Consider the following 17,222-nt stretch of genomic DNA (forward strand, 5'->3'; position numbering starts at 1 on the left):
CTTGCGGAAAATAAACCCTTTTCCGCAAGATCCCTTATTCCTACTTGGGGATAAGGGATCTTCCGGAAAAGGGTTTATTTTCTGCAAGATCCAGTCTAGACTGGAGCTTTTCTCCGGCAAAACCCCGAGCCGGAAAAAAGCAGCAGCCATGTTCATGCAAATGCCACGGGGGATATTTAAATCCCCGTGGCATTTGCAATTCCGACTGGTCTCATTAGCATCCCTTTTCCGGAAAAGGGTGCCAATGTAGACACAGCTTTAGAGACTAACACAGCTACCCATCTGAGATTCAAATAAGGTTTTTTTTCTTCATTTAAATCACTGTTCTGGGGTGCGGCTGGGGAGGAGGGGTTCAGTATGCAGGCTGACCTGGGAAGAAAGGACTACCCCAGTCCACCACAGCAGGTTGGGGCCAGGTGAGAAGCACTTGTCCATAGCCACTGCAGCCCCAGTAGGCACAGCCAAGGGAGGAGTGCATATCTCTTGGCTGGGGGACTGATAGACAGACAGACAGACAGACAAGTGCTCTCATGTATATAGTAGACAACTGTCACTTTCTCAACCCCTGCCCCTTCCAATGGGGTTATAGTTCTCCTGGTATCCACGTCTGGCCCCTTGCTGCTCCCATGGTCATTCTGCAGTATAACTCCTTCCTGCCAGATTCTCATAAAATGGAAAGGAAAGTAACAATTGAATTCCATGACACCCCATTACAATGACACCCCATTATCCTGGCACAACCAAAACATGATCTTGTTTTAAGTTATGATAAGAGGAAGCTGCATACCAAATTTGGTGGTCCTAAGTCTTACATTTTAGGAGAAATTATTGAATAAACAGACTCACAGATGGATGGACAGAAAGACGCACATTTCTAAAACATGTAGTAAAGATGATGTGACACACTATACCTGGGGGGAGTGCCCTGCAACACCCATGTTCCTCAATTGTATATAATTGTGATATTGTATATAAAGAAGTAGATGGCAGGCTGTGGCCCATTGGGGTTTTATGTGTGGCTCACAAGACATTTTGTTTACCGTTGCCAGATTCTGCTGTTTTTTGTCCACATCGTTTTTTTCCTACCAGTATTATAAATGTGACACGTAAGTAAAGAAAGGACACATGAAGTGAGATGCATGCTGATTGCACAGAACATTGTGAGAGCGATGCACTCCTTCTGCATCCAAATCAAAGTGCTGCTACGGTTCAATCGGCACACCCCACAAATTCTAGGTATGTAAGCACAGTTAGCAAAACTACCCTATCCCAGAAGACCATCTTGGTTACAACAATATTGCGGCCCTCTGAGATGAAGGAGGGACATTCATGAGGCTCACTCGCTAGATCATGCTATGTGAGAGAGATATCGGGGAAAAGTAATGATCAGCTCACAGTCACTGTTTTATCTAAATATGTGTATCTTTAGTGTATATGAAATCATCAGATTGTATTTTATGGCTGCCACTAAAACATGCTGTAATATTGGGGAATCAGCCAGATATTAGCACTCCAAAGACAACAGCAAGGAAAGTAACCAATGCCCAAGTGCGGTGCCAAACATCCATCAACAGCCATTGTCCAGCAAGGGAACTACAATTCAATGACTCACCAGCATAAATCTACACCTAGGAAATTGCTCAACTTTGCCTGATAACTCAGCAATACCCTACACCCATGCCTGGACTTGTGTTCTGCAAGCCCATGGACAGAGGGGGAAAAACAGAACACAGGGAGCCCATGCTTTGCCTTTCTCCTGCCCCCACCTATGCTGCAAGCAACAAGGACACTGAGATACCTGAAGACTCCAAAAAAAGAGACTAGCCCAGGTTTCTGGGACAAACCTGTATATTAAGGACTGCAATATCTAGTGGGGTATGAAGAATGCCTTAATCTAAGGGCTGGGGATAGCAAGTGATGGAGAGGAAGGGAACAAAGAGGGCAGGGCCTCAAGGAAGGGGTGGGGACTTGGAGAAGGGATGGGGTAGATCTTGGCTTGTCCTGACATTTAAAAAGTGATCTTGGGGGTAAAAAGATTGGAGACCACTGATCTAGATGTTTCCTAATCTGAAAGGGTTGAGAGTTTAGACTGCATGTTTATATTTATTTTCTTTTGGTAACCACTCTGACTTTTTGCCAATAATTTTAATCTCTTAAAAACTATCTTTTGTAATCAATACATTTGATTACCCGTTTATCTTTAACAGTGAGTTTGTCCAAAATATCTGGTGGGGTACATCCATTTTCCATTGATGAAGTGATGACCCAATTAACAAATTTGCCCTGCTCATCTTGAGCAGTGCAAGATGGTATATTCCTGAGGTACAGTGCTGGGAGCTGGGGATCTGGCTGGTGCTTTTCTCCGTGTGATTCATGAGTGGCTCTGGGAGCATTCATGCAATGTAGCTGGGTGTGGCGCTCCAACATGTAATTGTACTGAGTTATAACAGCTCCTGGAGGGGTTTGCTGCTTGTCACTAGCAAAGCATTGAAAGAGACTGTAGGTAGAGTTAAGGGGGCACAATAGTCCCACAGTTCCAGGCTGCAAATCAAGAATCCCATCATAGTATAGTTTATCAGAATCATTTTGGTTTACCTCTTAATCTCGAGATAGAAGCTCCAGTTCTGCCAAACACTTAGCATGTGCTGAACTTTAAAACATAAGTCTAAAGGCTTTGGTGAAAAAGGTTTATACTATTGCTGGGTGTAAACAAAGCACCGAACACATGGACCTAAAACTGAGTGTAGAGGGATTATGTTATCTATTATACGAGAAGATTTACCTAGCGTTGTTCAGGTCCTTAACTCAATTAACATTTTTTTTTCATTTAAATCATTACTCTGGGGTGGGACTGGGAATAATGGGTTCAATGTGTAGTCTGCCATGGAAAGAGAGGACTACCCCAGGCCTCTCTCACCACAGCAGCTTGGGTCCAGGTGAGAAGTATCTGTCCATGGTTGCAGATGCTGCAGTGAGTACAGCTGAGGGGGGTGGGGGGTTGCATGTCCTTCAGCTGTGGGAAAGGCACACAAATAGACAAACTCTCTCAAATATATAGTAGATAGCTGTCCCTTTCGCCACCCCTGCCAGCCCAATGGGATTATAGCTGTCCTGGTCCCCATCTCAGGTCCCTTGCTCCCCCCCTTGCTTCCCTCCCCCATGGACATTTTACGGTATAATTGTTTCTGCTAGCATTCCCCTCTCTTTCCGTTTTATGAGAAAATTACATTCTAGGCATATCCTATTGTCCTGGTACAACCAAACCCTTACCCTGCTTTAATTTATAAGAGGAAGCTGCATATCAATTTTTGTGGTCCTAGCTCTTACTGTTCAGGAGGAGTTCTTGAACAAACAGCCTCACAGACAGACACACAAACTCTCTCAAATATACAGTAGAATTATAATTATAAAGTACCAATTGCTACAATATGAGGGCTGTAATTAATGTGCACGATTCCCATTATTATATCACCTTACTGCATCAGAGAGAATTAAACATCAGGAAACTCTATTTATACTACATAATACATCTCTCATATATGGCTACACAATTGCACAGGAGTACAACAGAATTTGTGGTGTGCGTCTAAGTCCAGAACTTCTTACCTGAAATACTTATTTACTATAGCCTCACACTGTCTCTCTATTTATAGTTGTCAACACTTCTATCACAAAATCATAAAAGTTTATAGAGAGTGAAATCATTCCAAACTCAAACCTAGCAAGGAAAAGCCTCTGTCCACAAACACTCAGGCTACGTCTACACTGGCGTAATCTTGCGCAAAAACTCTTTAGCACAAGAGTTCTTGCGTTAAAGTAGTTGTGCAAGAGAGCGTCTACACTGGCCTGTGCTTTTGTGCAAGAGCATCCATGCCAGTGTAGATGCTCTCTTGCGCAAGAATGCTCTGATGGCCATTTTAACCATAGAGCTTTCTTGCGCAAGAAATTTATGTTGCCTGTCTACACTGGCCTCTTGCGCAAGAACAGTTGCACAAAAGGGCTTATTCCTGAGCAGGAGCATCAGAGTTCTTGTGCAAGAAGCCCTGATTTCATACATTAGAACGTCAGTTTACTTGCTCAAGAACACATGGCCAGTGTAGACAGGCAGCAAGTTTTTGTGCAAGAGCGGCCGCTTTTGCGCAAGAACACGCCAATGTAGACAGAGCCTCAATGTTTCTTGGGGAAAAAAACCAATGTGTTATGTCCATTTATGTTATTGTTGTATAAGAAAATTGCTTAATGAGAAATACTGCTGGTTCCCATTTTATTTCAGTTAAATGTAGCTGTACTGTTCATAAAACTGCAAGCAATTTGCCTTTTCAGTAGACTGATATTCAATGAAATAGCTGGGGTACTAAGAACTGAAAAGCAGCTCAAGCAATTATGCATAAATTGTATATTTTAGCTGGGAGTTTGTCAACTATGATGGGTCCATTCTGTGCACTGCATATTATTAAACTGTTGCCAGTCTGGGGCATGGTGTGTAGTGGAATGGCTTTTAAGAATGACTACACTAGTGCATGCATACACTGGAATAGCTTTTAGAAATACTCAACAGTACATTGTGAATTAAGACTGCTACACAAACATCATAATCATATTATGCCCATTAATATGCCTTCAGACCACAAAGTTGGTACAATAAACTATAGGTTTTTCTTTAAATACAAAAATAAAGGCCTCAAGACAATCGTTTTCAGAGTTTTGATCATTATTAAAGCTCTCAAGGAGAAGAAAGCTCAGTTCTGGATTTTAAATATATCCATATGCTTAGGAATTGCAGGGTTGCCTATGGGAACAATAGGCAATTGATTTCCATGCATTGTATGGGTGGGATTTTCCAAAGTGCTCAGCAATGTCCTAACTCTGTTTCTATGAGCACTTTGGACATTCCTATTCTTTATGGTCTAGTCCTCCAGATCTCTCAAAACACAGGACAGGGTCACATATTTTAATTCAAATAAAGATTATTTGAAATGAGTAAAAATCTTGGATTTAAATTACCCCACACTTTGGAGAATGAAGAGGGAACTTGAGATCTGTATGTGGACATATTCAAATATGGGTTTATTTTGCTTTTATTAATCATGAATTACTTTTTACACATATTCAGGTTGGCAAATTAACTACAATGCAGCATAGCCAGAGTTATTACTGGGAACAAAGTTTATTCCAGGATCTAAACAAAACAGGATGTGCCTGGCCTCTATTCCACTGGGAAAGATTGGTTTTGGAACCATTCGAAATAATGTGTTGTTCCACTTGCTGGGCCTAGTTCCCAATCCTTTCTTCCTTCCCTCATCTGGGCCATGCTGGCTTGTTCAACAGCCGCACATAGCTCTGCAGAAGTGAACTGCCAAAATCATTCTTGCCTTATAGGCAGTTTGCAACCTGTGACTGCTACAGTTTTAAATCAGTTTATTGTTTGGAAAATGGCTTTTGATTATGTCAAATATCTTAAAATACTTTAAAATAACTGTATTAAATACTTGTAAGAAAAATAATTTATATTTTAAAAATATAAACTAAATGTATATATATGTATTTATCCATCCTACTGGAGCCACAATTATCACCACCTAATAAAAAATAATTAGACAACAGTCAAGTGTCCCGTTAGAGTAATCATCACTTCTTGCTCATTTGTCTCATTTACTACAAATAAAGTTACAGGGTAAAAATTTTAAGCACTCCTAAGTCCCATTTTCTAAAATGACTTCAGGTTTTAAAAATGTAGTTAGGCACCTGACTACACATTTTAAAAGCTTGTTCCTAAGTATCTAGGGGTATGTCTACACTACCCCGCTAGTTCGAACTAGCGGGGTAGTGTAGACATACCCTAGGAGTCTAAATCCCAGTGACTTTATGTCAGAACCCCAAAGATATTTAGTTGCATTGCTCCTACTTAAGTCAGTGTAACCTGAGACACTCAAAACCATTCTCACTTGTGATTTGCAATTTGAATTCAGGTCTCTCTGTGCCCTTGATGGAGTAAGCATGTGACACACCTAAGGTAAGCACCACCAGGAGCCCACACACCTCAATTCCTCCACACTCCAACTCTCTGCCCCAGCCGGAAGCCCTCTCTTGTACCCTGCACTCTGCATTTCTGGCCCTGCTCCAGAGCCCGCATCCCATCCAGTATTCCCTGTAAGCTGAGAGCTTGGGTGGCCAGCCAAGAGAAACTGAAATGCTGCCCAGCGCCCACAGTCTCTGGCAGTATGTGTTTTTACTGGTGGTGCATATCAACACATGACTTGGTGCACATAGCAAAATTTATTCTGCACACAATTGGAAAAAAATTAGAGGGAACACGAATCCCATCCCACACCCCAACCCACTCTCTCAGCTCAGAGCCCCTTCCCATGCTCCATACTCCTGATCCACAGCCCAGAGTCCCTTCTGTACCCTGAACCCCATAGTCCCTGCCCAATCCTAGAGCCGCACCCCTTATCCTCTTTCCTCACTCCAACACGAGCTTGGTGTGAGCAATGGAGAGAAGGTGGGGGCCAGCAAGTGATGTAGGGAGGGGAGATGGAGTGAGTAGAGGCAGGGACGCTCAGAAGGGCCAGGCACATGGCCTCAGGGAAGGGGTAGGGCAAGGGTGTTCAATTTTCTGCAATTAAAAAGTAGACAACCAACCTTCCCTGCATCACTCACTCTCCCTCACCCTTTCTCACACCCTGCTGCCAGCTAGTCTTTCAGTAGCCCAGTCAGCTGAGCTGACCAAAGCCACTAGGGTCCTTTTTCGACTCGGTACTCTGGGCAAAAACTGAATGTCTGGCAACCCTATTCCTCATCCCTCTCCCTGCTTCATACTCAGATGTTGGAATTCACTGCAGCCACAGATGGAGCAGACCTCTATGGAGAGCACCTGCATGATGGCAAGGCACCTCTAAAATAAGACTTAGGTCCTATTTTTAGGCTTAGTGGAGCACATGACTTCTCTGCTGGGCCCTGTGCACATGGGTCAATGTCATACGGTCAGTAATATTTTGTGTCCGATTACTACTGATACTGACATCAGTGTAGCCATTTATGCTGCTTAAAGCAGTGTTTTTTCCAGATAACTTTGGCACTGGGATTGAATTCTCAATGGCAATGCATCAGCTGTGCGGCAGGAATCTGTCAGGGCAAATTACGTGGCACCAGGGCCCTATAGAGGCTTCTCAGGACAGTACAACACAAGTATGCCTCCCAAATATTCACTATTCAGGGGAGGAGGAGAAGCTGTTCTGTCCATGAAAATGCCAATATGTGCAGATATGTTAACAAGAGAACACTGGTTATAACCAGGCCTCTTCTGATAGCTCATATTAAGCCGCAGAAGAATGGCACACCTATGTTCTCTCACCCCATTACTCAAACACTTTGTCTCAATGCCAGTTACATTTCTTTGGCTGGCTTTCCTGGCCAGCCTGTTGCTTCTTGCTCTAATAATATTGTTGTTACATTCCAAAATGAAGTTTAATGATCATAACTAACTTTAAACCAGGAACTTCACAGTAATTTTACCTTCACACGATTCTGCAATACTCCAAGAGACTAGATGAGTGTTTAGTATTATGAATTCATTTAAGGCTCCCTCACACATGGAACATGCTTTAAATTGCCTACTGTGGGTCTATCCCCTCCTGCCCTGTTTATTTGTCTCTAGACTGTACAATCCTTGAGTGCCTGGAATGTGCCTTGCAAGCAGTAGGCACTATAGTACATCAGTAACTAACTATTCTTGTCCGTAGGACTGATCCAGCAAGTAAAAACAAACTGGCCATGTCTACACTACAGATAAGATCGAAGCACCTGCAATCAATCTTCTGGAGGTTCGAATTAGCGGGTTTAGTGAAGACAGCTAATTTGAATGGAGAGGGTGCTCCCATTGATGCTAATAGAAGCAGGACTATGAGGAGTAAGGAAAGCTGAAGGGAAAGTGTGTTGCCTTTGACTTTCCACAGCGTGGATGGCCCCAAAATTCCAGGTAAGATACTTTGACTTAAGCTACACAATTAACGTAGCTGAAGTTACATATTTTAATTTGAACTTATCTCCTAGTGTAGACCAGGCCACTCAGTTCACACTTGGCACTATCCGGTGAGGTGCTGGGTGCCCTGAGCTCCTACTGATTTCAACAGGAGACAGTGGTGCTTGGTATCTTATACCCCTTTCCCAGGACCTCGCAGGACTGAAGGGCCCAAGCCTGAGTCAAACTGGAACCCAACGTTTAGGCCCTGCTGCTCTGCGGTGTAGCTGCAGCCCTCCTTGACTCGTGCTCTGGAAATCCACCAAACGTATCCCACAACCCAATGGGCCAACTCTCTTTGTCCTCTGATCAAGTTTGGAGAACAGATATTCCTTGCACTGCATCACAAACAGTGGGCTAGAGCAGCCACTTTCTGGAAGAGCTCTAAAAGTCTGGATTTGGGTGGCATAATGCAACATAGATACTGGAGCCCCAGGTTGGGATGCTGGGTTCAATCATTCCCAAACCAGGATTACATATGAGTGTAGCTGCTCAAGACCTAGCTTATCAAACCTACCCTGCTAACTCAGTCTGCTAACCCTGGGCAGTACAGATATGCCCGTAGAAACAATCCCTCATGGCCCAAGAAGTGGGTAGTTTCCTCCCAGCACCAATGTGGAGCCCAACTGATTTCAATGGAACTTCATCAGGATGGGCATAGGAGTCCATCCTTATGGATCAGATGGCAGAATTGGGGGGAAATTCATTTACATAGTGTCTTGCCAACTAAAAATTATATATATTTGTTGGGTTTTAACTACCTGGCCCTCACTGAAGAACCCAACTCACAATCACACTCTTTTTCTTGTCTCCCAGTTTATGTGCCTCGGGCACTTTCCTACTTTCTATTCTGAATGCATTGTCATTTTGCAATGAATGACAGGAGCTTTCAGACATTCTACTTCACCGGTACCTTTTGGTCAGCACTACCAATCACAAGCAGCAGTATAGAATGGCAGAGCACATCAAAAACCTTCTGATTGTTTTGCTTATTTTCCACCCATCTCTAATGTAATTCAGAAGTGCTGGCATATGTTTGACATGTGAAATGCATTGCGGCTATCAGATAGGGATGTGAATGGTTAACCAATAAGGGTGAGGCTTACTGGTTCCAGTTAACCGGTAGGGGAATGGAGCAGCTCTCTGCTCGCCATGGGCAGGGGGCTGCTTCAGTCCCGCCGGACCCACTGCAGGTAGAGGCTGCTTTACCTGGGGTCCAAGCCATTTGTTATATTCTTTTTCTGCAAAATGCGTAAATCTATTTTACAACAGATCTATAAACAGAGACATCCAGGAATACCACGTAAGCAGCACCAGGAAGAGCCAGAAGTACATTAGTGCAGAAGGCAGAGATTAAACTAGCAGTAGCTCCTTACTAGGGGCTGCAGAGGGGAACAAAGGGCACTCAGCCACAGTTCTTTGGTTTAAAACCAGATTCTATAACCAGCCACAGGGAAGTTGTTGAACTACAGCCGCAATTCAATATATATTTAACTTGCATAATGTACGCAGTGGGTGGGCTCTGAACTCCAGAGTTGAAGAAACGAAAGAAGAAACCAACTACAGTAGACTTCTGATAATCCGGAACCAATGGTATCTAGGTGGTGCTGGATTATCAGATATGCCGGACTATCAGAAGGTACTATAAGATGGTTACATATATACCGTATATATTATATACTGTATATAAAGTGTTCTTAACCCTTTTTATTGCACATACTGTATACAGTATACTGTAATGTTTTAGGTTTTTTAAGCCTTTTTTACCCTTTTTGCTCAGTTCAGCTGCTGCTGCTGTTACCTTGTGAATCATTTTTTGCCGAAGCTCATTCACTAGGCTCTTACCATTTTGATGCCGGACTATCAGGAGTGCTGGACTATTGGATGCCGGACTATTGGAGTTTTACTGTAAAATGAATTTCGTAAAGAGCTGTAAAGCCCTCCCTTCTGGGGAAGATTTCCTTAATTTATTTATAGTTTCTAGAATGGAATCACTTTTCACTCGCCTTCCTCCAAGTTTCCCTATTACTCTACTCTCTCTACTAAGAATTTATTTCTTATTAGAAGGTTGGGGACAGCTCCTTAAGGAGCTGCCAGTATTGTAACTGTTTTTTAGCTCTATTTCTGGAGGTTTGTTACGAACAGGCTTGACAGAACTCTATTTTTTAATATATTTGACAGTTAACATATTTTGAGCATTTTTCTATTTTAATTATTTAAATGTTCACATTTGTGGGAATTATGAGCAGGGTCAGAGAGTGAGGCAGGTAGTCATTAATGAATGAGAGTTGACATTGAGATTTTAACAATTTTAAATATGCATATGAAATAAAGGGCCAAAATATACAATATTAATTCTAAGAAGTACTCAAGCAACATTTCTAACTCTGCTTATACATTAATTTCTATTACTGATGGAAATTTATTTGTGTCTTGTGTATATTTGATGAAATAGAATAAAAATAATTTTCATTCTGAAGGAATATAGGATCAGGCCCAAAGGGCTTAATCTATGGAGTCATCATATTACCTCTGGAAGCTACCTCTTCCCCCTGCCCCAGTGTGCCAACTTGCCACAGACTCATTCCTGTATAGGCAGTGGAATGGGGAGAAGAGGAACTGTGGGAGACCAGAGGTATGGTCAGTAGATCTGTGAACTGAATTCTTCCATTGGACCTAAAACCCCACAGAGAGTGGGAGGGTCACATCTGGTGTTCCTCTTCACAGACTACATTAAGGTCTACAGCAGGGGTGGACAAAGGGCCCACCGCCAAGCTGGTGTACTCAGCCCATGGCTGCCCTGCCATTCTCCCATCCCCAGGCCCTAACTGGCCTGGGGTGGGGGAGTGCATGAAGTCTCCTTGCCCCCGCAAGAGCGTGCGGTGGCTAGAGAGACACGTCAGCTGTTTTAAAACAGACGGCTTTTATCTCTAGCTGCTGCAGGCCTTTGGTGGGGAAGGGCCACCCAAAGCTTTATGTGCTCCCTGCCCCCAGGCCAATCACGGCCCAGGGGTGGGGTGCGCGCAAAGTCTCCTGCGTCCTTTCCCACTCTGCCAGGGGTGTGCAGAGACTAGAGAGACACACTGGCTGTTTAACAGCTGGCATGTCTCTCTAGCTGCCATGGATGCGAGGAGACTTTGCACGCTCCCCCACCCAAAGGCCCTGATTGGCTTTGGTGTGGGAGAGGAGCAGGGTGGCTGCAGGCCGGATCCACCAGCTTGGAAGGCTCGATCTGGCCTGAAGAGGGCCCTTTGCCCACTCCTGGGCTAGAGAGACATGCCAGCTGTTTTAAAACAGCCGGCATGTGTCTCTAGCTGTCGCATGCTCTTGCGAGGCAAAGAGACTTTGCGTGATCCATGCCCCCAGGCCCTGAATGGCCTGGGAGCAGGGAAAGCATGCGAAGTCTCCTCCAGCTAGGCGACCTAGAGGGAATGCCAGCTGTTTTTAAAACACCTGGCATTTCTCTCTAGGGGGCAAGGCAAAGAGGGTGAAAACTTCTCATGCTCCCCCACCCTAGACCAATCAGGGTGTGTGTATGGGAAGCATAAGAAGTCTCCTGGCCCCTCCCCTTCTGCCCCAGGCCCCGTCCCTTCCAGGATGGCCTGGGGCCACTTCAGAAATTTCTTAAGTGGTCACCTTTTAAAAATTATTGCCCACCCATGAGCTACAGCCTGACTTACTGAGTGGTCTGGCCTGTTGCTATTAACAATTGCAACAGTCCTGTGTCCTCTTTCATACCGATTTTACTTCATTCTAATTAGTTTCCCTACTGGAATGTGTTTTACAACTTGCTCACAGTTTCTACAATGCTGGCTTTGGTATTAAGATTAGTGTAAAAATGTGTAATTTCTTTATTATTTCTGAACCAGAGAGGGGTTATCAGCACAGGGTGGGATTTCAAAAATCAGGATAAAAAGACTGAATGAGTTCTATTCTGAGGCAAGTGAAGTGAGGTAAATGATTATTAAATCATTAAATCTCATTAAATCTTATTGAATCAGCAACTGAGCAAATCCACAGGAAGCTTTGGTTTTAGTTTCCCAATCCAAGTTGTAAGTAGCACAATCTGCTTTAGGTTTCTCTTTGAATGTATAGATTTCCAATGCAAACACTGATTCCACCTCCATCTCATCCAGTGTCGTGTGCAGCTGTATTTAAAATCACCATTCCTTTTATGCTGTAACATAGTGGTCCCCAACCTTTTTGTGGACAATAGCACATTCATGTTTTCAGAAGAGTGTGGCGGGCGCCAACAATTTTTCAAGGCTTATTTTGTATTTGTACGTTAAAGAATACGAAAAACATCATATTTAAAATATGAATCCTAAGATAAAAAAAGGTAATTTTACATGTAAAAGGTATTAATTAAATTATTCAGCAATTACTCTTTCACCTTACCATGTGAATTTGCTATTTTCATATTAAATGTGAATTGGGTAAATTTGATAGAAACTTAATTTAGTTGGATAATTTTTATGTTAATTATGTTGTAATTTTTAAACAAAATTCTGCATTACTAAAAAGGGGGGGATGTCCAAATGTTGTTGAGCAAAAAACACACCCTCCCCCCCCCAAAAAATCATGGCACATTTAAATCTCACACTCCCCACCCCCCTCGTGTCTCCTCCCCTGGCTCCATCAGCTCCCCTGGTGCCTGCTGCTCCCCAACCTCTCACCCTCCTCTGCTGTCCTGACTCCTGCCCTTCTCACTGCCCTCAGTCTTCCTGAGACCTGCCCCCCTCCACCAGCCCTTCTCTCCCCCCTGTGCCCACTCCTCCAGTAGCACCACTCTGATCATGTGAGCTACCCCTCCTCATCCCCTCTCCTAACACCTTCCTCTACACACCTGCCCTGCCTCTCTCTTCTGGTGCTGGTTTCTCCCCTGCAGGTGTCTGCCCTTCTGTTTCACCCCCAGAATCCCCTGGCACCTGCACGTTCCCTTACCCCTGCATCCTCCTGGTGCCTCCCCCTTCCCTTACTGCCTCTGCCCCCTTTGCCCTCTTTTTCCCTGATGCCCACCCCTTCACCACCCTCTGCCCCCGTTCCCCTCATTCCCCTGTGCCCTCACACATGACTTGCTCCATCTCCGCCTTCCTCATGCCCATCCCTTCTTTCAAGCCTTCTCCCAGCACCTCTCCACTCTAGCCCCAATGGCCTTATTCACTCCTCTCCTCTCCCAGCATCACCCTGTCCCCCCCTCCCACTGACACCGCCCCTCCTGCCCTTTTTCTCATTGTCTCCACTTGCCTCCCTCCCCCGGCATTTGTATCTCCTCCACCCTGTCCCTTCGTGCCTTTCCCTTTCTTCTCCTGACCTGCCCCCCCATCAGCACAAGCCCCTTCCTCTCCCACTCTTTCCCCCTATTCTTCCCCTCCCCTCTCTTCTGCCTTCCAGTTTGCAGGGCTGGAGTCTGCTGTGATCGGGCCCCAGAAGTCCCTGCAGCCTGGGCTCCAGACCAGGTGCTGGAGCTGGGCCGCTTGGCATTCACAGCCCTGGCCCATCACAGCACTACCGCCCTGTCAGGTGCACGCACCGCCGTCCCGCCTCTAGCCAGGCTCTGCTCCCCCACGCCCCACTCGGCATATCTCCTTCCTCCTCCTTCCCTGAGCCACAGCTGGCCGTTTTAAAAAAAGGCGCCGCAACGCCACACCGACGTGGCACCACCCCCTCCGGTGCGCCGCAAGTGACTTCCACCGACGTGGCTCCACCCGGGTTGACAGCGCATGCTCGTGCCTCTCTCAGCCATGCACGTTTTCCCTTCCCCTGGCCCGGTACCTTCCCCGGACAGGGTCAGCTTGCCGGCCTCCTTGTCGGAGTCCCTCAGCCCGGTGGGGTCTTCTGACGGGGCATCGCGTTGGGGACCACGGCTGTAACACTCTGTCTTAAACTCGTCTATTCTTAAAGATAACAGCTACATTTTCTATTTCAGAAAATCTGCAATGCATACACTTTGCTGTGACCAAAGAACTCAGACATCACCAAATAATGGCCAAAAAAATGTTTAAACTCACCTTCACCTGCAGAAAGAGAACTGTCTGCACAAACTAGCGCCAGAATAAGCAACAGCTGCCAAAGATCCATCCCTCTTGGTTCTGCAATCATAAAAGAGACAGTACAATCAGATTTTTATAAACTCAGATCATTACATTTAAATGCAATTTAATGTGTTGTCTGGTTTATTTAATTTCTGAATGGAGTACAAGCAAAAGTTTATGAAGGAAGCATGTTATAATAAATTTTATTGCCTCAAAGTACTACATTACATTACGCTCTATGACAGACAGTAAATACTACTTCAGAGGACTGCTAGAGGAAAACAAGGGACTTTCTGTCTTTGGCTTATAACCTGGGAATTCTCCTTCACCACATTATCCCCACTCAGCTTTCTGAGAATGAAATGAAAGATTATCCGAAGAACATAAGAATGGACATACTTATTGAGACCAAAGGTCCACCTAGCCAACAGTGGCCAATGCCAGGTGCCCCACAGGGAATAAACAGAACAGGTAATCCTCAAGTGATCCCCCTGCCCTCCAGTCACCCATTCCAAGCTTTTGACAAACTGAGAACAGGGGCACCATTCCTCCTCATCCTGGCTAATATCTATTGATGGACCTATCCTTCATGAATTTATCTAGCTCTTTTTTGAACCCTGTTAAAGTCCTGGTCTTGACAATATCCTCTGGCACAGAGTTCCACAGGATGACAGTGTGTCTGTGTGAAGAAAATATTTCCTTTTGTTTGTTTTAAACCTGCTTCCTATTAATTTCATTTGGTGACCTCTACTTCTTGTGTTATAGGAACAAGTACATAACTTTTCCTTATTTACTTTCTCAACATCAGTCATGATTTTATAGACCTCTGTCATATCCTCCCTTATCATCTCTTTTCCAAGCTGAAAAGTCTCAGTCTTATTAATCTCTCCTCATCTGGCAACCATTACATACCCCTACTCATTTTTGTTGCCCTTCTCTGAACTTCTTCCCAGTATGAAGATACCTTTTCTGAGATACAGTAATCAGATCTGCACACTATATTATAGATGTGGGTGCACCATGGTTTTATAGAGAGGCAATAAAATATTCTCTGTCTTATGGAGTCAACTCTCAATATAAACACATTTTTAAAGGGGAAAAATTTTGTTTCATTTCTCAAAAATTCTATTTGTTTCTCTTTTTTGCCTTAGCAAACTGTCAGTGCTATATTATCTACCACATTTTTTTGTGTGAAGCTAACAAAGATAAACTGAAGCAGGTTCAAAGAAGAGCCAGAAAAAATGATTAGAAGATTATAAAGCACAACTTAAAGTGATACACTTAAGAAACCAAATCTAAATAATTTACAAAGATGAAAGATGTTTGGATGATAAGGGATGACTTGGTTACAGTCTGTAAGAACTTACAAAGGGGAACAAAATATTTGAAAAAAGGGTTTTCAGTCAAGCAGAGAAAAGTGTAACAATTTAATGGCAGCAAGTTGAAACTAGAAAAATTTAGACTGGAAAAAAGTGTATATTTTTAACTGTGGAGCAATTAACCCCATTCAAATAATTCACCAACGACCATGGTGGATTCTCCATCACCGGCAATTTTTAGATCACTATTGGATGTTTAACTAAAAGATCTGCTCTAGGAATTATTTGCAGAATTTCTATGGAAGAGGTCAGACTAGATGATCCCAAGGTTCCTTTCTAACATCAAAATTGATGCACAACCATACCTAATCAAACAGAGAAGAGGACTGGCACCATAACTGAAGGTCCAAGGGAAACCTCAGTAAAATACACTTCAGCCACAAACTTTGTAGGGGATTTCAAGCAAGGCACTTATCTCTGTGCCTCAGTTCTCTAGCACTTCAGACATGGTATGAAGATAAAACCATTAAGGCTCTGATGTGCTCAGATACTAAGGTGATAGGGCCGTATGAGTACATAAGGTAGATACCATGTGTTGTTAGGGATACTACTAAAGACTTTCTTAAACAAGGAATACAACTCCCAAATACATGCCAACACTGATTTAATAATGGCCAGCATTGTGCCCTATGGACCACTGGAAGCATTCATTACTGGTCCATTAGCAGCTTCATCATTAGGGCTGTTTGTTATCTGAGTTTAAAACAGGATGGTCATCTCTATGCTCCACACTTGAATATCTGAATTTAGTCAGACCGGGTGGGCTGGGAAAATATTTTTTTAATTGGACCGACTTCAGTTGGTGACAGAGATGAACTATTGTGTTTACACAGAGCTCTCCTCTAACCTTCCACCAATTTGTTCACTTATTCATGCTTGCAGTTTACATGTGCCTCAGCGGTGAGTCAGAGGGAAGGTATGATGGGAGATGATACTCCTTGGAGTGGTGATATCCAATAGCAGCCCCCAGGTTCTCTACTAAAAAGAATTCTAATTCTACAGGCAACAGGGACTGGGCTCCTCAGTGGTGTTCATCTGACAGCTACTCTAGAAGAACTATCCTGGTAGGTCAGAGAGAGGCCATACACAGCACTACTCCTGGCTCTGACAACTAGAGAATGATCCCAAAAGCGAACGAAAACAGAGATCTGTTCTAAGAGCTGAAGCAAAACCACATCATGAAATTGTTCTTGGTATCAAAGATCATTCTTAAGAGAAACCATTCCCATGAAATGGTAGCTGCCCTCTAATTAGACAGAGCCTAGCAGAAATCCCCACAGGAATATTAAGAAGCAACAGCGGACTGTGATGCTGATGGCTGTCTCACAAATTGGTTCCCACAAGGACAGCATTGTTCAGGGGCTGAAATACTAGTTTCATATGTGATGTTTTCTCAAACTGCTCCTACATCCCCACCTTCAACAATATGAACAACAGTCCAATAAATGTTCCTTCTTCAACATAGTTATGTGTAGGAGAAGCCAGATTCGACTGAGAAGGCTCCTATGGCCTATGGGGGGGGGGGGGGGAGGGGGGGGGGGGGAGAGAAAGGAACAACTGCAATTCAAAGTGGAAAGCTGTGTGGTAGAGTGTATAAACTCTGCCCTGTAATAGACATGGAAGCATTGAGTTAAAACCAGCAAGAAAAGTCACAATAGCAGACTGTCCTCACTACAGTGATTGCCAAGAACTCTTGCCACTAGAGAATGTTGATATGGGTCAGCTAGAGCTATTTGCTCCAACAGAGAAAAGAAGCCAGGAACTATAAAAAGGGAAAGATTTTCTCTT

General features: G+C 43.9%; 1 protein-coding gene across 6 annotated transcripts in view; it reads right to left on the minus strand.

The window, feature by feature from the left end:
• GHR (growth hormone receptor) overlaps positions 1-17,222 on the minus strand; it is a 209,743-nt gene that overhangs the window by 82,903 nt on the left and 109,618 nt on the right. For all 6 annotated transcript variants that reach the window (XM_075932500.2, XM_075932494.2, XM_075932496.2 and 3 more), the window contains one exon: positions 14,032-14,112. In XM_075932500.2, coding sequence (XP_075788615.2) covers positions 14,032-14,101 — 70 coding nt within the window. In that variant the 5' untranslated portion in view covers positions 14,102-14,112. The remainder of the gene's footprint in view (positions 1-14,031; positions 14,113-17,222) is intronic.

Source organism: Pelodiscus sinensis, chromosome 6 (genome assembly GCF_052426305.1).
Source record: "Pelodiscus sinensis isolate ZL-2025 chromosome 6, ASM5242630v1, whole genome shotgun sequence".
Lineage (NCBI taxonomy): Eukaryota > Metazoa > Chordata > Testudines > Trionychidae > Pelodiscus > Pelodiscus sinensis.